The 22,842-nt window shown below is 41.2% G+C and overlaps 1 protein-coding gene across 9 annotated transcripts in view; it reads left to right on the forward strand.

The window, feature by feature from the left end:
- myo9aa (myosin IXAa) overlaps positions 1 to 22,842 on the forward strand; it is a 135,995-nt gene that overhangs the window by 22,965 nt on the left and 90,188 nt on the right. For all 9 annotated transcript variants that reach the window (XM_074621676.1, XM_074621682.1, XM_074621726.1 and 6 more), the window contains exon 2: positions 13,061 to 14,032. In XM_074621676.1, coding sequence (XP_074477777.1) covers positions 13,148 to 14,032 — 885 coding nt within the window. In that variant the 5' untranslated portion in view covers positions 13,061 to 13,147. The remainder of the gene's footprint in view (positions 1 to 13,060; positions 14,033 to 22,842) is intronic.

A 22,842-nucleotide genomic window follows, 5' to 3' on the forward strand; every position in this document is an offset into this window, starting at 1 on the left:
AGGATTGGCTCGGGACATCTTAGTTTTGTTGTTAAATATCAGGGAAAGTTGATTAATAATTGTTTTAAAAGAACAAAATGGGTTCCTCTGTGAGTCTACAGCAGATCGGTTGTCATTAAAAATCATCTGAAGAAGTAGAGCTGCTTTCAGATGAATAAGCTGCTCTCAGAAATATTTCCTATGTTGGCAAATCCACTGCTGCTGAAAAGCAAAGTCCAGGATCTGGAGCAGTGAGTCCAGTCTACACATGTGAGCTTTGAGGAAGCATTCACATGTATTAACTGCAATTTTAACAAAACCCCAAAACCGAAATGTTAAAGACGCTGACTACAGCGTTGGCATCCTGCGCTCCTCGTTTTCCATTGACCCAGTTTAGTGTCAAACATGGTCATTCAGCAGTGAGTTAAATACAGGGAGAAGTAGCAGTTGGCTGCTGGGCCGTATCCTCATGTTACAGTCAGTTTACCACACAGTCTAGAAAACAAGTTAACCTCTGTCAACCTTTTACTTTGGGGCAGCCGCATGGGTATGGTCCAATAATGTTTTTTACACTTCTCAAAGGAAATGGTGTAAAACAGCACATTGTTAGATAAACTGTAAGTTAGGTATATAACTGCAGTCAGAGCTACAGACTAAAACCCCACAAGCATCTAGAAGCTTTACCTTTCTGCTATTTGTTGACTCCAGGGCTGCAACTAACAATTATTTTCATTAATTTGTTGATCATTTTTACACATCAGAAGATGGGAGTCCAAGGTGACATCCACAAATTGCTTTATTCATTTAACCAATTGTTCAAACCTAAAGATATTCAAAATAAAAATGATATAAAACAGAGATAGATGAGGCCTCGCCACACCCATAGACTGTATATAAGAAGTGGACGTAGTCACCGCGGCATCACCCATTGGTTTGTGGACTACGGTTTTGAAGCCTCAATTTTGGTATTTTGGCTGCTGTAAGCTGCTTTAAGCTGTATCCTGTCAATGTTTGGCATTTTTTCTTGATGAATGACTTAAACTTGATTAATTAGAACTAATTAGCTAACTAGTTGACCCTGCAGCTTCCTGTTTCCACTGCTATCATCGTATCAACAAGCTGGAGAGTTGTAGCTCTTTGCTTGACAAGGTCAAGGCCGCTCTCTCTCTGAGCTACAGCGTTGCCTCCAGGCTGAAGGTGAACTGTTTCTGAGGGGCAGAGTTGTGTTGTACATTGATACGTTTGGGTGCAGGGGATGGTGACCTGTAACTATGTGTGTGTGTTTGTTGGACATGTTGGTGCTCGTATGGCCACGCATCAATCAGCTGACCTCTCCGTTCCTTTCATACTACAGCTGGGGCTTATTCTTCTGCTGTTCTCTAAAGTAATGTCCAGTGTCCACACTATATGGTGTGCCATCTGAAAGTTAGGGTTGTCCACTCTTAGTCAATTAGTCGTTTTGGTCTTAGTCGACTAAGACTTCTTTAGTTGATTAGTCTTTTTTTTTGTTGCTTTTTTCTTGCTAAATGACTTATTTCCAAGAAACTTATGAGCACATCTCTGGTGAACACAAGATTTAAAGTGGTGCTTTTGTGTGACTCTTACAGATCTGTCCATTAAATTATATCGTTTTAGTCAACTAAGAATTTCTTTGGTCGAGGACAGCCCCACTGAAAATGATGTTAACGTGTGAAAACAGCCTGCATCTATGCTAGATTTCCAGTTTGTTTGTTTTTTGAAAAGTTAAATTTGGTTAAACTCCCCACCCCTTTCCTTCCAGCTCTATATGATCACTAATGTCATGCTTCCATATAGTAGAACACACAATTTATTTGTTGTCATTGATATATTTTTTTGATGCTGTTGACTCCTTATTTTGACATTCAAAACGACTGATTAGAGAGAGCGTCAAAGACAACAGAAATTTAGCTTCTTAACGTCACTGCTTCTCAGATCCTGACTGTCTCTTCCAAGTTAACCTCTTAACCAGGTAGACACACAATATGTACTGTACGGATCAGTCGACCAGCCATGACGGGTGCCATGCCATTGGTCTGATGGCCCATTTTTCCAAAAACCCAATAGTCTGAAATATGTCCCATTGGACTGACAGCCTGATGACGTCATTCTGCATAATAATTAGCCATGTGCTTCTGTTTGTTGCAGGGACAATGTGTATTTTTGAAAGCAATGGATATTTGTTTTTGGGATAATGGGCTGTCGGACAAATGGGAATTTTTTTTGGACTATTGGAGATTCGGAATAATGAGCCGTCGGAGCAATGGGCAGTCCCCCCACAACGTGGGTGCTCACACACTAAATGTAAGCACGGAACGCCCGGTCGGTTTTGTCAAGTCACAATTCCAATTAATTTTATTCATACTAGACGTCTGTGTCTTCAACAGTGCTGATGAAAACAGGAAAAGGCAGTTTTACTTTGTGAAATTCTGCTATGAACGTAAAGTAAGAAGAAGAAAAAATAAGCAGATGGCTGGAAGATGTGGACAATATGGTGTCGGTTTTATATCCAGCCAGTTTTCATTCCCAGGGCGTCAAATACCGAGGCTTTGTCATAAGCCTCAAAACCGCCGGTATGAAAGGATCCGGGCATTCCATTAACTAAAATGTAAACCCATTCAGCGCAACAGTAAACGCTCCGAGATAGTGCGCTGGGAGTGTGGTGACGTGGTTTAAGAAGCGAAAAGAGACACTATGGGTGGGTGGGAGGGGAGGTTGGTGGGTTCAACAAGCCCAGGGCTTTCATCCAGGAGACCGCTATTCGTGTCACGTGTTCACAACTTTCGGTTTAATTTTCACCGTACAAACAAAGTAGTGTTAAGCCCAACCATGTAGTTCTTTTCTAAATCTAACTAAGTGGTTTTGTTGCCTAATCATAAAGTGACGTCAAGGGTAACTATAGTGGTTATGATGCCAAAAATAGCGTGACCCCAAGGGGCGGTATGTGAAGAGTTGGGATGAGAATGTGTTGTTGTCTCAGTCAAGACTACAGTTTGAGCCCCAACATGTAAAATACTACTCCAATAATATTAAAACAAGATCACAGCAGTTTAAAAGAGATCTTATGACAGCATATAGGGGGGAAATCAGAACATTGAACTGCTCAGACTGCACACAGCTGATGGAAATGTCATAAATCCAACCAATCGTCCAAGAGCCAGATTATTGGAAATCAATCAGGTGTTGCTTGTCAAACAACAACAGAATGTGGCAGAAATCTGGCCTGTTTCTAGAAACTAATTCTGGCAAAAAAAACATGCTCAATCCATACAGTGACGGCCTGGCTTTACCCGCCTGCCCTCAACATGTCTTCTTGCACTAAAGTATGTAGAAGTTCTTTTATTAGAAACGCTGCAGGCGTCGCTTTACTTTCTTTGTAACACTTTCAGTATATCTTCCATATGACAATCAAAGTACATTCTCATTTTCAGCAGCTCATGCCCATCCCTTTTTTCTTTGCAGTTGGTTTTATGACTGCTTGTACTGTATGAGTTTTATGCCTGAAGTGCAATTTCCTTAGCCTGTTACAGTGAGGGGGGGTTGGGCCGGTTTTTGAAGGCAGTGTAGCCCTATTAAAAACAGGGAAATGAGTTCCTGTGTGGTGTGGTATGTATGCTGCATGACATAGTTTGGCTCTGTGTGCCTTATCTGTCTCTTATCTGTACTGCCATAATTGGCACATTCTTTCACACATGTGACACAGGTAGATGCCAATAAACTGTAAGCAAGCACACACCCTTTTGTTCCAGAGAATTACAAAGTACTTTCCAAGTAAAAAAAGGTATTCAAGGAACGACTGACTCAGTCAGCCATAAAAAAAAACTACAAACTTCAAATATGTTACATCCAAAAACATTCTCATCATATGAAATGTAAATCAAATTTCACGACTGCGAACTTACCAGTAGGATTCTAAAGCATGCCTCTCTACCATTGGTTTTATAGTACTTATAGTATTATTGCTCTATTGTCTAATGGTGGAAATTATAACAGATCATCAACAAAATCTAATTAATTATTATTTGGCCCAAGCTCAAATTGTCTAGGGCTGCAACCAACGATTGTTTTCACTGTCAATTAATCTGTCGATTATTTTCTCGATAAATCAATTAGTTGTTTGGTTTATAAAATGTCAGAAAATGGTGAAACAACTAGTACATACAAGATGACACACTTGTCTTCATGTAATTCACCCTGCATGGCAGCACATATCACTTCATTTTAATTATGAACACACCCAGTGAAACCTCTAGTGGCCTTTAGCTCTGCTGACCGGCAGATGAAGGATGCATTGATTTTCTTCTAAATTTAAGGGTTAATAAATGGAGCATCCAATTACCATTCCTAATTCATAATATTTACATTTTAAGTTATTGTCAGCGTCTGCTTTTACAAGACACTTTTGTTACCACCATATTGGTTTGACTGTCTTTGTTTCCCAGTAATAAAACATTATAAAATATGTTCTAGTTTGCATGGACTTTGGCTTAAATGGCCAACTTTACAGAAAGGGGTTTGCCAGTGAATTTCACATGAATGTTAAGCTGTGTGCAGACAGAAGGCGATGGTTCATGAAAAAGGATGTGAATGCCACATTGTTAGTGATTATTTTCAGCCTTTACTCTGGCCCCCAGGTCAAAGACACTTGATTGCAAATTAATTTCAATTATTGACGGAAACCAAATGTTCTGTGACATGTAACTAATAAACATAGCAGCTAAATATGGCACCACGGAGCTGTCAGGTTCACAAATGAACCCGTAAAAAATGTGCAGACTAGATGTGAGAGTTCACAATCCAGTGTCAACTCACACGCCTTAGTGTAACTCATTCGCAGTGGTTAAAAGTACAATACAGAGCCACCACAACACTGAGTCCTGAATACGCAAGCAATGACACACACAGCTTTTCAGAAAGATGACTTCACTTCGTAGAAAACTGACCAAACTTGATCCTTCACTCTTCTGCAACAATGGCAGCCATTGAAGAGTCTGACTCACATGGTTGAACCTCTCAATGGTTTCCTGTTGGAGGGAACCTCCAAACAATGTTCAGATTACAGAAAGAATGCAAAGAGTGTCATTTTCATTTTCATTTTCAGACCCATAAAAACAATAAATATGCAGTTGTTGTTGTTGGTTAAAAACAGGACTCCAACCAGATGTTTCGATGTAATAGTTTGAAAATCTGTCCACCAGTTAAAGGGATAGTTTGGGTGTTTTTGAAGTGGGGTTGTATGAGGTACTTATCCATAGTCAGTGTATTACCTACAGTAGATGACGGTCGGTGCGCCCCCAGTTTAGAGAAGCAGACAGTAGTTACCGACACTAAAGCAAAGCAATGTACTGCTGTGGACGGGGCTGGGAGCAAAAACAGATCTTAGACACCTAAAAGAAAGGTCCACCTAAAAAAATCAACACCAGTTTAAATGTAAGCTGTATTTATAATATTTCCACTGCTTTACCTCGCCGTCCGACAGCCCTTTCCTATGGGGAACTGAAGCCGTTGTATCCATCTATGCTCTTGCCAAAGCCGCCAGACTCGATTTGTAAATAAAAATTTAATTTACCTAGCAGAACACAGTTGGGTTGTTTTTGTTATTGTGTGACTTTGGTGAATCCGAACTAACCAAAATCACACAATAACACATACAAACTAACCGATCGAGGCAGCGGTAGCCCAGCAACTCCCGTGTTCTGTGAGGTAAAATTACAATTAGTTTTTTCCATGGAGTCTCGTTGCTTTGGCAATAACGACTTCAGTTCCCCGTCAGAAACATAGACTGTATAGTTTGCTCACGGCAAGATACACCAGCGATATATTCTAAATACAGAGTACACTTAAACTGATGTAAATGTTTTTAGCTGGGCCTTTCTTTTAGGTGACTAAAATACGTTTTGCTGCTGGCCCCGTCCACAGCAGTATTGCTTTGCTTCCATGTTGGTACTCCTGTCTGCTTCTCCAAATTGAGGTCATGCTGACCATCATCTACTGTAGGTAATACACTGACTATGGAGAAGTATACAACCCTACTTTAAAACACCAAAACTATCCCTTTAAATGAATTTTATTTTATTAACTTCACTGCATTTTAAAAGTGAGTGGAGCACTCTTTTTTTTATTCTCGAATACAATACACCATTGTTTCTGTGTTTTGCTCATGCTTCAGGTTGTTTTAAGCCACTGATCCAAGTACAGATAAGTTTCAACATCTTAACTTAAGTGAACTCCGATAACATCTGACCTAAGTTTAACTCAAAGCAAAAATGCATGTGTTGTTTGTTTTACATATTCAGAATTTGCTTTGCTCCTTGTCCATATCCTCGTTGAGATTGGGTCTGTCTTGGTCTACCGTGTCTAAAAGTCCCCTCAAACAGATTCCAGGTCAGATTACTTGACTGTGATTCCTAATCTCTGAGCATTCAGGTGACGTAACCGGATCTGTTTCTGGTTCAGTTGTTAGAGGAGGATAGAGAAGAAGAAAAAGAAGAAGAATAGGCCACTGCAGGTTTCTTCTGCTTTGTCAATTCCTCCAGGGCACAAAAACCTCCAGCTTCTCTACATCAAACCTTTTTCTTTTAAGCCGACGCACAGCACTCAGGTGAAATGACATCATGCCTCAAACATTTTCTCTTCCTCTTCTTTGCTCACTCACTTGCTTTGTGGCTGTACTTTGTTTAAAAGTGCAACAATTGCGATTATGTTTGAAAGTTTCAGTATCAGTTGACCTTTTCTTTTGTGCAGTCCACAGCACAATGATGTGCTACTGTAGAACACGTAGGCCTCAATAGTTTATATGCTATCTAAAAAGATATTTTATTCTCGGACACAAGAGTAGCATTCACAAAGACATTTTTGTGCATCCCTTGGACAACAGCTGAATTTGTGGAGGTGGTTTCAGTGGCCGGTTGGGATAACTGCATGATCCAGACCTCTGATAAGGACACGCAAGGGTTTTTTGATACAACAGGAACAACATGCTGAAGGGTTTTGCTTATCTTTATGACATATTGGAGGTTTAACCATAAAGACAAGATGGGACCATTATCATAATTCTGTAATCATACTGAGGCTTCACCTTTCATTTATCCACATGCTTCCCCGTCAATCACCGATCATCCTACCTGAAGGATATTTAAACTAAGTTAGCGGCTTCTGAACAGCATATAAACAGCAGAATGTGACAAAAACAGTGACATATCCCAAAAACAAAATCCCAATTCCATACATTGGACCTCATGCAGCAACATTCTCTTGATTTCTCTTATCTTTTCTCTTAATTTTCTGTTAAGAGAAAAAATAAGATAAGTCAACTCCAGATGCACCAAATGTTGTTAACCATCCAAACTGCTTTTACCCAGGTGTGCTGAATGATGTAACCCAATTGATCATAAATTATGTAGCCGATGTGTTTATTAATAGCATAGGTGACGCCCCCTGAACACTAGGTTAGGGCAGGTCTTGTGCCATGTGCAAATACTCTGGCACATGCCCAAGAATTGGAGAGATGCCACCAAAAAATGCACTTGTGCAATGTACTTCAGCAGACAGACAGGGTTTCTATAGCCTGTATTGGGATCAGTTGACCAATAGTATTTATTTAGCCCACAAATGTAATAATCCAATCATTAGAATTACTCTAAAACATATAATAATATAAATGTGATTATCTGATATTCATCCGTTTTTTTATGTTTCTCAAATTTAAAACGTATGTTTCTTTGTGTTGGTCAGACGATTTGTGGACTGTGAAAGCAAAATGTTTTTTTCTTATTTTGGTAAGAGTGCTCTTGACCACTCGTAAAATGTTCTAAGAATAAGAAAACGTTGGTGAATCCGAGAAATCAATGGGTACTAACAAAATAAGAACAAATCATGGATACAAACAAAAATAAGAGAAAATCACTTCTTGCATGAGGCCCATTGTGACATATTTTTAACCCAGACATCAATGTTTGGCTCATCACTTTTTCCCAGATCAGAGCAATAAATAGCTTATAATATACATGTCTATAAACATAAACTCTTTTGCTTTCAAATTAAGATCCAGAGAGTTTCTGAGGGAATCTTTTACGCCTTTCTCTGTCCTGTCAGTGGTATCTATGAACACCTGTTATCTAAACAGCTCATTGTGACATTGTGTGTGTCATTGTGCTTCTTTTATTATTCCTCCCTTGTAATATTATCCCTTTCAAAACTGCTCCGCCAAATATTCATCCACAAGGATTAAATAAAAACCAGTAAAGCTGGTCTGTTTGTCTGATGTCAGGGGGCCAGAGCAGCCCATTTTATTTTCTAGCAGGTAATCTGTATTTGCAGGTTACAGCACTTGTTGACATCAGAATCTGTGAGGCTTTTAGTGCCCTGAATGTTGAGTCTCATCAAGCTTGTAATTTGTGCGTAAGTACTATGTTTAATCTTTTTAATCCTTTGTGGCAATAACAGGCTGATTGAGCAAGAGCAGTCTTAGTATTTTTCAAATTTACTTTCTTATTCAAATAATGAACTTGTTTTTTCACTGCTTAATTCACTATTGATTATTGATGTGTCTGACAATCGATTGATGTGTCTGACAATCGATTAAGCAAATGGCTTAAAAAGTGCGTCCCTTGTCCTGGGATCATGGTTATTTAACACGATTACTCATTGACTTTGGAAACATCGTGCATTTAGAAAGAACATTTTGTAGCCTATATTTTAAGGTTAAATACATCTATCTGGAGCGCTTTGAGAGCAAATTTAAGAAGATAGATCTATGAAGAACTCTTGTAAACAATTGAATCATAAACATATTGGTTGCATAGATATGAATGATGATGACATGGTAAACAAGATGGGGTCTGTGTTTCAAGAGGGGTCGGGTGAGTTACCAACATCGCTGCACTGAGAACAGTGAGGGATGCTGTAAAGCGCCACCTTCACCCCCTTTCCAAGCTCACCTACAGCCTGTCGCGGGTGCACCTCCACGGAGGAAATACGCCTCGCCGAGCGGGGCAAAAGCGCACCGCTGTGAAGGAATGGGTGGAACACCAGACAAAACAAGACCGTCATTGTGAAACCGAATGCGGCAAAATAATCGTTTCATATTGATTATTTTGTTTTCACAATCTTTGGAAGCCAAAATTGTAATTGTAATTCAAATGTGATTCATTGTACAGCCCTACATCGTCCCAATCCAGCAGGATTTCTCTCATGTCACCTTGATCCATTCTGTGGTTAATTAATGCATCTATCAGATCTATCAAATCTATCAAAAGCAAGGCAGTGGAGATGGTTGTTTGATTGGTAAGTTTTGCTGGTGTTTTCCTGGAGGAGACGTCGGTTAGTTGTTTGTCCTCGCTTGATGGTAAACAGAGAAGCAGCCAGTGTGGCCCTGTGCTGTCCAGCACTGTCACAACCCCAAATCCTCCCTCACCTCCCTCCCTATCCTTTAAGCAGCGAGCTGACCATCTGTTCCAGGCGCCGGGCCCGAACTCAGCGCTCACAACATGCACGCACGCACGCATATGCACACGCATATGCACACGCATATGCACACACACACACACACACACACACACACACACACACACACACGTACATTCAACACAGTTAATACCTGTCATTGGCTGTGTGTGTGTGGATTCAGCCTAATGCAGTCAGATTGAGGTTAAAAAAGGTGGTGTGTGTTTTTGTCTCATATGGGTGTGTGTGTGTGTGTGTGTGTGTGTGTGGAAACAGGAGAGGTCCTGTGTGTGTTTGTGTGCGCCTCATGGTCATATCAGAGTTGCTGAGGCGACACATGGCAAGAGAGGCTGGACATGGGGCGACAGGAAATGACCAGGGGTGCGGGAGCCCTTTGTACTCCAGTCTGTCTGCGCACCAGCTATACGTGTCCCTGTTCCATTTCCTGTTTTCACTTTTTATTTTCTGCTCTGCTCATGCTGCTCATGTAATTCCAGTTTGTGCAAAAACACATATTTGTGATGTAGGGATGTGACAGTGAGGACATTTTCCCAGCGGTTAATAAACTTGTGACAATACCAGTGTTACTGATTACATCGGACATTGTAAAAGAAAAGATGACGTTGATATGTGTAGAGCGCTTACTTTGATCTTTAGCGTCGGGTGGCTGTATGTCTGGCCTCTCTGGTCCAGCTTTCGTTGCGAGGCTGCAGGGGTCTACCTGGTGCCACTGCGCCGCGCACACCGGCTGTAACCGCTACGTTCTCCTCGCGGCGATTACCTCACTAACATTATGGTTCCCTTATAGCATTGGGTTTGAATCTGAAATATTGCCAAATAAGCACGTTTGCGTTTCGCTTCGACACCAAATCCTCCGCCATCTCTCGGTCTGTCAACTCTCTCTCATCCAGTGTGTGTGAAATATGACACCTGCTACTGTGAGCTGAGACTCCGTACGGAGCAGAAGCATTCACTTTCAGATTGTAGCATCCGTCTTCCGACTATCTATTGATAACATGTCGCTGATACACCAAAATGAACTAAATGGGTTTTATTTCTGTAAAAAAAGCAAAACAATGGTGGGGCGGTGGGTACGTAATGTAATTGTTGTGTGCTGTAACACCGGTAACAACGGTAACAGCGACCACCTCGACAAGCCTATTGTGATGTACTTTTTTTGTTTTGTGTATCCATTTATACCTGCGAGATGTAACCATTTCAGGAATAGTTTGATAGATAGATATTGATTGATGGTATTGATTAGAGCTGCAACACTGCAGAGAATTAATCTGCAACATTTCCTTGTTCAAGCTTCTCAAATGTGAACATTTCCTTTTCTTTTGTCATACATGATAATAAACTGAATATCTTTGGGTTTGGATTGTTGGTAAGATAAAATGGCATTTTATGGACAAAACAATTTTTTTCAGTTTTGGATGCAGATAACCTCAGAATCAGTGATCTAATGCTTCTTTAAATACTCAGACTTTCAGCGGGAAAAATCTGTTTTAGAAGAGGCAGAGATACTAATTAATTTCTGCACAAATTTGAGCTCTTTATAGACCAGAATGCATTGCAGCCACAACACGTGTAACTCTTTGATTAATAGGGGCAACTTCACGTCGCAATTCCTCTCTCTACCTGCATGAAAAAGCCACAGCTGATAGCAACAAGTTAAAGCTCATTCCTCTGCTTTGAAAATCAGTTTCTAAAGTAGAAGTAGTCATTTCTAAAGAAGAAGTAGAAGTCAACGAGTTGAAGGAAAGTGGGTCCAACATAAAGACAAATGACAGCACATAATAATTCCTGGAATATGCATTGAACATTTCAGCGTGATGACAGGGGAGACACATGTAGGATTCATCTGTGGTCGGCAGGCTCTTTTTGGTTGGATAAACACCAAAAATCTTTTTATATTTCTGCCTCATCAGCATTAAAAGCATCAAATGTGACACAAATCGTTGTCCTCTAAGAGATATGTGGACACTTTTATAAAGCAGCTCAAGTTTTGTTAAGGTTTTTTAGTGTCTTTTGTTTTTATCTTGTTTAGTCTTTTGTTATGAAGCACTTTACGACGTCTGGTCTTGAAAGGTGCTGTATAAATAAAGTATTATTATTATTAGGACTACAACTAACAATTATTTTCATTGATTTAATCTGCCGATTATTTTCTTGATTAATCGATTAGTTGTTTGATCTATAAAATGTCAGAAAATGGGTGAAGAATGTCGATCGGTGTTTCCCAAAGCCCAAGATGACGTCCTCAAATGTCTTGTTTTTTCCACAACTCAAAGATATTCAGTTTACTATCATAGAGGAGGAAAGAAACCAGAAAATATTCCCATTTAAGAAGCTGCAATCTGAGAATTTACACTTTTTTTTTTCATAAATAATTACTCAAACCGATTAATCGGTTATCAAAATAGTTGGTGATTTATTGAATAGATGACAACTATTGAATTGATTAATCGTTGCAGCTCTAATATTTTGTCTTTTGTTGTGAAGCACTTTGTGATGTCTGCTCTTGAAAGGTGCTGTATAAATAAACATTTTCTTTTTCTTAAAAGCAACCTGGGGCTTTACTCACTGATGGAGCTGGAGTCTGCACAGTATTCTTCACAGTCAAACCTGCAGTGCTTCACTTTGGCTTTTTAAGAGACATCACATGGGTATTATATTATATGTTTAGTTGAAAGGATTATTCATTTGCAGTTTTGCACACGCGCAGTGCACATACTAACCTCCACATGGTCATGTATGGAAGGTAACCCGCAAATTGCGAAATCTGTTCTAAAATATGCAAAAACTCTCGCTAGACTTGCTGCTCGACGACCTTAACTATTCGAAGGTCAATGCCTAACCTTAATCATCTTGCGAGAGTTTCCCCAACTCGCGGGTTACCTTGAAGACACGACCTCTCCAGATCCATCCCATGAAATGCTGAATATATTGGTTATTATTGATGGCAAATAGGAACATTTTGCCCAAACTGTGTCTGCTGTATGCTTGTGTGTATTGTATAAGAATACCTGTTGAATTGACCATTCAAAAATAACTCTAGGCTCATTGATTCTTTCAGATGTATCAAGTCTTCATGCTACAGAACAGTCTAAGTTCTGATCATAGCATTGAAATCAGAGTTTTTGTCTGCATCTCAGTCACTCGTCTCTTTCTCTCTCACCCCGTGATGCCCCTCTGCTGTGTATCAAAGAGGGAACTTGTGAATGCCGTGATTGTGTCTTCAGTAAAGACGACGGCAGCTGTTGGTCCCGGCGTTGGCGAGAGCTTATGTGTGTGCTCAGGAGTGTGTATGTGTGTGTGTGTTAATGGTAATCCTGTGGATCCCGATGACTTATCCTTTATCCTTTATGAGTATGCATGTCGGGGCTCCGGCTAAATAATTTGGCCCTCCAGTAGATTACATAACATCACATGAAGTCTCTGTGTCATAATCTGACAAATTTCGTAATCTGGCTGACTGCGGAGCGCTGTGGTCTGGGTTTAGATTAATTCAACAGCTGGTCTGCTTTTATTGCAGTGTCAGATCATAGATACACAGTATCATTCCTGCTTTAAGTCTTCAGGGTGTTGATGAATCTTTGTGTTTTCCTCTTCACAGGGGTAATGTCTTGAGTCGGCGGCCTCTCCAGCCCAGTAAAGGACGTGCCAGTGCCGGGCTGCTGCTAATGGGAACTCCTGCTCCGCCATGAGTGCTCGTGATGGCGTTGGTGGTGTCGGTGGCATTGGTACCCTGGGCCGGCGGCCGCGCTTCGAGAACTCAGAGTTCACCTTGCGCATCTACCCAGGAGCCCTTTCCGAGGGCACCATCTACTGCCCGATCAGCGCCCGCAAGACCACCACCGCCGCTGAGGCCATCGAACGCGTCATTGAGCGCCTGCAGCTGGACCGCACCAAGTGTTATGTTCTGGCCGAGGTGAAGGAGTTCGGCGGGGAAGAATGGATTCTGAACCCCTGCGACTGTCCCGTGCAGAGGATGATGCTCTGGCCCCGCATAGCGCTAGAGCACCGCCCGCTGTCTGGCGGCGAGGATTACCGCTTCCTCCTCAGGCAGAAGAACCTGGACGGCTCCATCCACTATGGCGGCAGCCTCCAGATGTGGCTGCAGGTCACCGAGGAGCGCAGGCGCATGGTGGAACGTGGACTGCTGCCACAGCCTGACTCACAGGGCGACCACGCAGATCTATGCCACCTGCCGGAGCTCAACGAGCGCTCGCTGCTGGACAACCTGCGCTCGCGCTTCCGCCAGGAAAAGATCTACACGTACGTCGGAAGCATCCTCATCGTCATTAACCCCTTCAAGTTCCTGCCCATCTACAACCCCAAGTATGTCAAGATGTACGATAATCACATGCTGGGCAATTTGGAGCCACATATCTACGCCGTGGCGGATGTGGCGTACCACGCCATGCTGCAGAGAGAGAGGAATCAGTGCATCGTTATATCCGGGGAGAGCGGCTCTGGGAAGACGCAGAGCACAAACTTTCTCATTCATCATCTGACTGCTCTCAGCCAGAAGGGATTCGCCAGCGGCGTGGAGCAGATCATCCTGGGGGCCGGGCCGGTGCTAGAGGTGAGCAACAACACGAGCATCCTGGGATTTAATAAGAATGTATTTGTTCTTTGACTGATAACAAAGCTGTGCATTTGAGACGAGATACTTTGCCTAGAGTCAGACCTGAGTTACGAAAATGACGACTTGAGACTTGACTGCTGTGAGACTTTCGTTGAAATGTGAACGACTTGCGCTTCACATATTAATATATAAGTAAAGGTCGACCAATTAATCACGATTAACTTTGGACAATCATGGGATTAATTGTGATTAAATGTTTTATTCGATTGACAGCCCTACTTTATTATTATTAAAGTACTCATTTTAGTATAAAATAAACATCTGCTCCCGACCTCATCACCTCGGATCCTGTGTCAGATACTGTATATGTTGAGGCTTTTGATTTTGAGTTGGCTGCACAGAGATTCTTGAATTGAGACTTGTATGAAATGACTTGAGACTTGACTTGGATTTACCCCAAAAGACTGACAGCTCTTGCTCATAATGCTGCCTGGTTCACATTGTTTGTTAGCTGAATTATTACGTAAGAGGAGAACGATAACATCTGCAGATGTTCAGGTTATGTGTGGGCTAGTGCTTGCCTGTATGAATGAACTGATTCCTGCCACCTTACTCAACATGACTCGCTGTGAATGTGAGTTTCTGTTATACAACACTGCTTAGCCACAACTGTGTCTCTGGTTGTGTCTGCCCCCATACAGAGGTTTATTACACTTTCAGTCCAGCTGTGTGGAGATTAACAGAGGATCTCTCTATCTGCAAACGGCCAGTGGCCTATCAGCTCTTACAGTTCTTGTTTTTCTGATTACGGCCCTTTTTTTCCCTTCACAGTGGAAATATTGTCTCAAGGTAGAGCTTGTAGAGGCCCAGCCAGAGGTTGTGAAGGAAGCTGGTTGTTTTCATATCACTCAAGACATTCCACTCATATTATTTTCCTTCTTCAGGGACCTGTCACTTTAAAGCACGCCAGTCAAGATTTTCTGACAAGTTCACAACTGCACATTGTTTTCTCATTTGTCTTCAACCGAATTCCTGATGGTTACATAACACCCTCTGACTGTATGCACAATGCTGCCAGTCAGGAAGGCAAATACTGGTTGCTTATTGTATTTTATAAGAGGTTGTATCGCTCACTGTCAAGTCACCTGACCACCTGCTGTTTATTCATGTACAAAGAGCAGGGCAGTGCTCACAGAAATGCATACATGCCTTCAGGTATTTCTTCATCTGGGTATGATTGTACAAATGTCTTCATAATCTACCCGCCAAATAATTTAACTTGACTTTATGGGCACTCTACCGGAGCTGATGTCAGTTTTAAATTGTTAATATCGCACTCCAAAAGCGAATTCATTTATTTCAGTTCCTCCCCTCGCAATAAAATAAAGATTCTCCCAGTGTTCCCAGTATCAATGTCAAGTTGAAACTGGCAGCACTGAAGCCAAGTTCAAAGGTAACCAGCAAGACGACAATCTTTGCAACAAGTAGCTCTCCGCTGCGTTTTATTGCCTTCGGTTTAGCAAACACAGCTCTCAGGAATGCCATTCACCGGTGTGTCTCCGGGGTTAATGTGTAAGCATATTGGGTTAATCCTCAACGCAGCAACACGAGTGAGTAGTTCTGAGTGCAGAGGAGCAGCCTTTAATTGTTTGCACAGTAAGATTGCGTATCTGCCCGCCGGTGATTGATGCCAACAGGCTGGAGCGGCGGTGCTACTGCAGAGAGAGATAGAGATAGAGAAGAGGAGGGAGGAACGGCAGCCAACATTACCTCATAGCAATACTTCATTTTCATTTCCTCTTAGCTTTTCATTCAGGAGAGTAGAAGGAGGCATGATAAATATATTCTGTGGATTTCTTTATGTTTATTCATCTCCTTCTGTAATTGTGTGTAGTTATATTTCATCACAGGATGTTGTCAAGAAGTTTGTCCTGGTCAAAAGTACTGACCTCTACTGGAGTTAATGTTCTCACTTCTTAATGTAAAGAGCTTTGAGTTTAAACTTGACCTCTGACATGGATCATTGGTTTTCAAGAGCTGGGCCTCAGTTAACCTAAAGAGGAGCTCTACATCAACATCTGTTAGCAGGTGTTTGGGAGTAGTGTTGCACGGTACACCGATACTAAAAAGATATTTAAATACCCTGCCTGTTTTATTAGTACCGGTACTTTAAGAATGAGTGAGAAAATGTGCGACAGCTGGGCAGCGTGTGTGTGCTTGAATTGCTCTGTTTAGAGGATGGCATTAGGACTGGGATCCCGCAGGAGCAGGCGGTTAAAACTTTGCTGCGGGCGGGAGCAAGCGGTCAAAAAATTAACTTTTTAATTAATAAAAAAATCTATTATAACTTTTCCTGATGTTTTATGTTTTTGCCGTGGTATCATTTCAGTATCGGTATCGAGATATTTAGGCAGGGTATCGTATCAAAGTCATCATTTTGGTATCGTGATAACACTGTTTGGGAGTTTGACGGCATATGTGAAAAAAAGTAGTTTAAAGGCATTTTTGGCGCCAGAAGGAGCCGCACTATGTCTGCTAAATGGCCTCAAGTGATGTCAGACTTGTAGTTGATACTACAAGTCTGAAAATGAATATAAATCTGTTGGTGTGGAGTTAGAAAGAAGTGAGTTTACCAGACCTCTGTAGCTTGCTCCTCATCTCTGCCTGAGGCTAGCGACTCCAAAAACTAAACTTTACAAGATTACATTTGAACACATCATGACAATGTTATAATATGCCTTTACCCAATACTAATTTTTACTGAATGGAGTTTGAATGCATCATAACGTAACCATCAGCTACGTTACGTTAGATGTGAGACAGTGCTGCCCACCGGCTGCTAACAGCAAACATTAACTAGCTCACCTTCTGCCGATTTCAACACAGATTTGTTGTTCACAATGTGGCATTAGCAGGGAAATTTTCTATCATCCCTGGGACGACGTTAGTCTCGAGCCCTGATCCACCGTAAAACTGTAGAAAAACTGTCATGTTTTCAGAATCTTGGCATTGACTTGTAACCAAAGTCAAAGTCACTTGTAACCAGAAGAATCCGGTTTAGTTCGTATGTTCTCCAAATCCAGTATCACATCATGTGAGTGAGCCCCAGATTAATTACACTCTTCATCAGAATTTAGGGTCACATATTAGGCTGCTTTGAGTGTTATAAAAATAACTATGGAAAGTGTGTGGGAAGAAAGAAATGCTCAAAGAGGGCGAACAAGCTAATATTAGACTGAATTCAGTACTTGGTTGTGTTTTGGAGCACAGGTTTGTGGATTAGTGGAATCATATTTTTAGATTTTAAGACGGGTTCTGACAAGACATTATGAGGTAAAGCAGATCTTTTTCTGAATAGTTTATAAACCATTACTAATACATGACACTCAGTAAATTTCCATCAAAGGTTTGAGGATAATTTTATAGGTTGAATAGGTTTAGTTTCTTGCTGTGATTTGGGTTTAATTTAGTTTAAGAGATGTACAGCATTTTCCTTTTCTTGCCACTTCCGGTTCACCAGTCAGATATGAAAGACCAGGACGGTGTTGAACCATCACCCTCAAGTCAACAATCCTTTAGCAGAGCAGACGGACGTTTCCTGCTGACTGTCAGTCGAGGCCAAACTCACCACGAAGCCTACAGCGTATAGAGAGAGAGAGAGATAGAGAGAGAGAGAGAGAGTTTTTTTTTAAACTGTTGTCGTGAAAGAGGATATCACTTACAAGAGGTTTTGTTCTCTTTTGGAAACCCGCCAACAGCTGCAGCTAAGATCCTGACAAGCCCTGTCGCTCAAGTGCTTCAATTAATAAAACTCAGCTTGAAGGAGATGAAAACATAACCCATGTTGTGCTGGTTAGATAAACACAGCGAGTCGCAGTGTTTTGGTTGAACGTGGTTATTATTCTAAATGAAGGCCATTAGAGAGGTGACAGGCTTCAATTGTGGGTTCATGTTTGAAGAGGAACAGACTGATTTTACTGATCCTACCTTCAACACCTGTGGACTTCAGTTGACCTGCAGATTGAAGACGAATACGTGACAAATCACCTGATGTTGGTTTAGCTCTTATCCGCTGTCTGTCATTCCTCACGTTGTTTCCTTCCTGCATCAGATATGACTGAAATTGACATTACGGTTTAAATACCTGTGACTGCTGCACACTGGAATTTATTGTATGAAATACCAGCAGTTTGGCATCTTCTTTTGTCTCCATGCCAACATCGAGAAAGACTGACATTAGCTGTAAAGCGACAGATGACAGACAGCTATGAAGGAAAAGCTGTTGGTACAGCGTTGCTATTAACGCCCATTTGCTGTATGTTTCTCTGCTTGATCTCCATTTGTTCACCAGTGCTCATCAGTAATGACAGGTTAATGCAACAGATGTCTTCCCTTTGCTCAGTTCGCTACATGATACTCTACCTTTTCTCTCCTTTTTAGCTCTTTGTGTCATCTCTACAAAGACCAAACACGTGTTGGATTACAGATTTATAGATGAAAACTGTATCCTGGATAGTTTGGAGATAGATCATTGGTGTACTTTATTTAATTATTTGCAGTTTTCTTGCGTTACCTAGTCATCATCTGGTGTTTAACTACCACCCAGGCGTTGAATCCAGATGTCAGCCTGCAGGTTTTCAGGTGGCTACCTGACAGTTAAGAATGATTTAAAGCAGTCGGGGAATGAATGTCCTAAATAGGTATGATAATGCAAGATGTGTTTAAAATGCTACAGGATGGGGCGTCCTGGTAGCTGGATGGTTAACATAACTACAATGTCATATATCTCTTACTCTCTCCCCATGTTTCCTGTATATCTCTACAGTATCTGCAGGGCTCAACAATAAGGATTGCTTACTTCCCAGGGGCAAGTAAAGTGCCACGTCGGGCTAGTAAATCTAGCAATCGGGCAAGTGGTAAAAAAAAAAGAAACACATTGTTTTTTTCTGGAGCTGCTGATGGAAGTAGCTGAGGAGTGAACCATCTCGCTTCCTTCTCATCTCTTTTGAGAGTTGCACATGTGCAGTGCCGATCGGGCACGAATACTACAGTAACTAATTTAATATGTATGTCTTTATAGAATATAACAAATAAAGCTGCAACCATTAGTCGACTTGTCAATTATAATTGATTAATTGTTCACGTAATTTTTAATGCAGAAAATGCTGTTTTCAGCATTTATTTTTATATCATATTAAACTGAATAGTTTTAGGTTTTGGACTGACAAAACAAGATATTTAAAGACATCACCTTGGAAAAACTGGGATGGACATTTTTCACTATTTTCCAAACGATTAATCGATTAATCTAGAAAATAATCGTCAGATTAATCGATAATGAAAATAATTGTTAGTTGCAGCCCAAATAACAAATTAGGATTTGGATTCACGTTGTTTTATGGTACCAATACAGGGCAGTATAATGCTTTATATAATGCTTTACTATTTTAAGAAGGTTCTGGTTTAATGTTATTGTCGACACTAATGAAAACAAACACCGCTCAGAGGAAGCGCTGTCATTTGTTTTAACATGTGAGTCAAGTGACGGCTTAATATGAGCTCAGCTGTCTTCGGTCCCCCCCCCCCCGGGGTCCGGAGAGAGAGTCTGAGGTTACCTCACGCCGCTCACTCTGACGATGCATCATCAGGATCTGCTTTCCAAGACCAGGAAGGAGGCGTCACAGGGCATTAGTGCAGGAGCACCGCTACAGTAATGTGTGTGTGTGTGTGTTAGTGGGATGTTTCAGGGGACTTCGATGCTCCTGAGCTGCAAGGCACGGTCGCTGTAGCCATCAAAGGATGGACCCACTTTCATGTTCACACACACATAAATTCACAGTCAGACACAGAGACCTGAATGCTTTCAATCATTACACTTATTTCATGGCGACGTGAATACAGACACGCTGAACATCGGCTTTTAGGAAAATGAATGGCCTCCGCTGTCATTGTGACACTTTAACCTGCATTAATCATTGAAAACGACCACTCCATTAAATGCAAAAATGACCCACAATACTAAACACATCACATAAAATGAACTAAAAACTTGATTGACAGAAAATGAATCTACCTTAATTTAGATATATTTTGATAATCATTTAATTGCTAAATTATGTAAATGTAAGTATTTGCTGCTTTTCCTTTTCTTATACCACAGTAAACGGAGTATTTTTGAAACAATAAAAGCTATCTGAAGATTACCTTGGGCTCTGAGAAGTGGTGTTGGGACTTTTCACTATTTTCTGACATTTTATAGACCAAACAATTAATCGTGTAATCATACTTAATTGATAATAAGTTAACACATAACTCTCCAACTCTATTAAACCTTTTGGCGTCTTTTAGCTCATTGTTTTGCTTGTACAACTTACATATACTGTAGTTATGTCTTAGAAGTTCTCTTCAACCCCCATAGGCAGCTGTTTCCAGTTGATAAGCTCTGATAGACCCCATCTGCACGGCATCTTTTAGCCTAACACCAAACAACAGACAGACAAAGCTGGTGAAGAAAGACAAAGATCCAGCAGCTAAATACCCAGATATTGTTCTCAGGAGTTGGTGGAGACCGAAACACAGCTTTAAGGAGAGTTAATGTTGGACTTAAATTCATGATAGCCGTGTTTCCACTGCATGGTACGCTCTGCTCAACTTGACTCACTTTTGGTACCAGGTCCTTTTCTCTTTGCCGTGTTTCCACTGCGAATGGTGCCACCTCAGTTCAGGCGGGATACTCAGCTGATCGCCGTAGTAACGGCGCGTGAAACTACCGTGACATCATCTTAAATGGGGCACTCGCTGAATCATTTCAACTGCAACCAAACAGAAGATCTGCACTTTGTCAATTGTACAGTGTAGTTTTGTGAGCTGCCAATTTTTTTAATCTGGGTAGAGTGAATTATAAATGTCAGTCGTTATTGACGGCAGTTTGGCTGTTTAAAAAATGATGGGCTTGTGCAGGCTGTCCCATGTCGCGCTCCAGACCAATCAGTAGTCTGCAGTGTTTTCACTCCACCTTCTAGTATCGACTCAGCTCTCTTGGAACCTCGACCGAGGTGGTACCGAGAATGGAGTGGTTCTATTCGTACCATGCACAAATTTTGCTAATGGAAACACAAAAATAACCGCTCTCATGTGTAACAAACTGAACTGAACTGGACTGCTTAGTGGAAATGTGGCTTAAGATGTTGTCATCAACCACCATAGCAGCTGTTTCCAGTTAGAAAGCTCTGATAGACGCCATCCATACGCCATCTTTAGCCCAGCACCAAACAACAGACAACGGTAGTGAAGAAAGACGAACATCCAGCAGCTAAATACCCAGATATTTATCTCAGGAGTTGGTGGAGAACAAAACACAGCTTTAACGACTTGACTTACGTTTGACTTATGTTCATGATGTGTCTAGAAACTTCACTTTGTGTCTGCCGTAGCAACTTTATCAAATCATATGTGGTGGCTGTGTATATGTCAGCTTGTTTTTATGTTTCTCTACCCTGTGATGGCCAAAAAGTTCTATCAAAAGTTTGAGGTTTGTTTTCTTTAGGATGTAACATTTCATACAACATGTCAGACATCACAAGCCCTTAATAGAGCAACTTTGTTAATGTGCAACGTATCTGGATCCCACCTGCTAGATGCGTTTGTTTTTTCTTTACCTACAAGCATTGATGATTTGCACATGTGAAGGTCCTGCAGGCCTCGTTGGCCCCGGTGAGCTCTGGAGCTCCTGTTGTGCTCCTCCGTCGTTCCCGGCCAACAGAAACACTCCCAGTGTGAGTCAGAGTCAACCCAGGTCAGCTGCTTCACCTCTCAGCATCTCCTTCACTGCTGCTACCTCAATACACTTAGACACAGAAATGCACATGCACATTTGCACTTGTAATACCATCTTCCCAGAGCCCCCCACTAACACTGATGAGGATTAGTGTGTATTACTAGGATCTCCCCCTACTGGGCGGGGTCCAGCCAGATTTACTGTGCCCTGAAAGTGTTGTTTTCCTCAGGCCTGGAAAAAAAACCCTGAGATGAGAGAGAGACGGGGAATGATTGAGCACCGCTCATGTGCAGTGTCCTTTCTGTTGAGTGTAAAGTTACAGTGCTGTGTGTTTTATAGAGGTGAAATCAGGGTAAAGAGTGTAATACTGGACTACAGGCTGCGTTCCCTGGTTGAGTAACATGTAAAGGTGCCTGGTTATCTGCACTGGACTCTAGTTGAAGAGTAAAAAAACACACAGCAGCAACTTACACAAGCAGTTCACCACAGACTTGTTTGTGTAGCAGCTTGAGGTTAGCGGCGTTGTCGTAGAATAGATTTACACTAGTTTTTGAGCGACTACCCTCCTCACCATGGTATGAGGATTACATAACATCCAGCCATATGTTTGTTTGCTCTGGGTTGTACCAGATGATCGGGGGAAGGCTGATCCGTCAGGGACACTAGTGGTAGAATCATATTCACAGACATCTTCATTTAACTGTTATTATCTCTTTTATGTATTATCTTCTGCAAACCAAAAATGCATCACATTTGAGAACCTGGAATCGTCAAACGTTTGGTATTTTTGCTTGAAAAATGAATAAATAAACATTTAATTGATGATCAAAACGGTTGCAGTTCTTTTGATCGACTAATCGTCGCAGCTCTAGTTTTCAAATATTTGCTTAAGAAAAGTATATATCTTCTGTTATGGAACCATGATTGACGACATTGCAGCAAAAAATCAGCTTTGGATGTTTTGAATGGCACTTAAATGTTAATTGAATTAATTCCCACAACATTAATGTCACATTAAAGCAGTGACTTG

Source organism: Sebastes fasciatus, chromosome 2, assembly GCF_043250625.1.
Source record: "Sebastes fasciatus isolate fSebFas1 chromosome 2, fSebFas1.pri, whole genome shotgun sequence".
NCBI lineage: Eukaryota > Metazoa > Chordata > Actinopteri > Perciformes > Sebastidae > Sebastes > Sebastes fasciatus.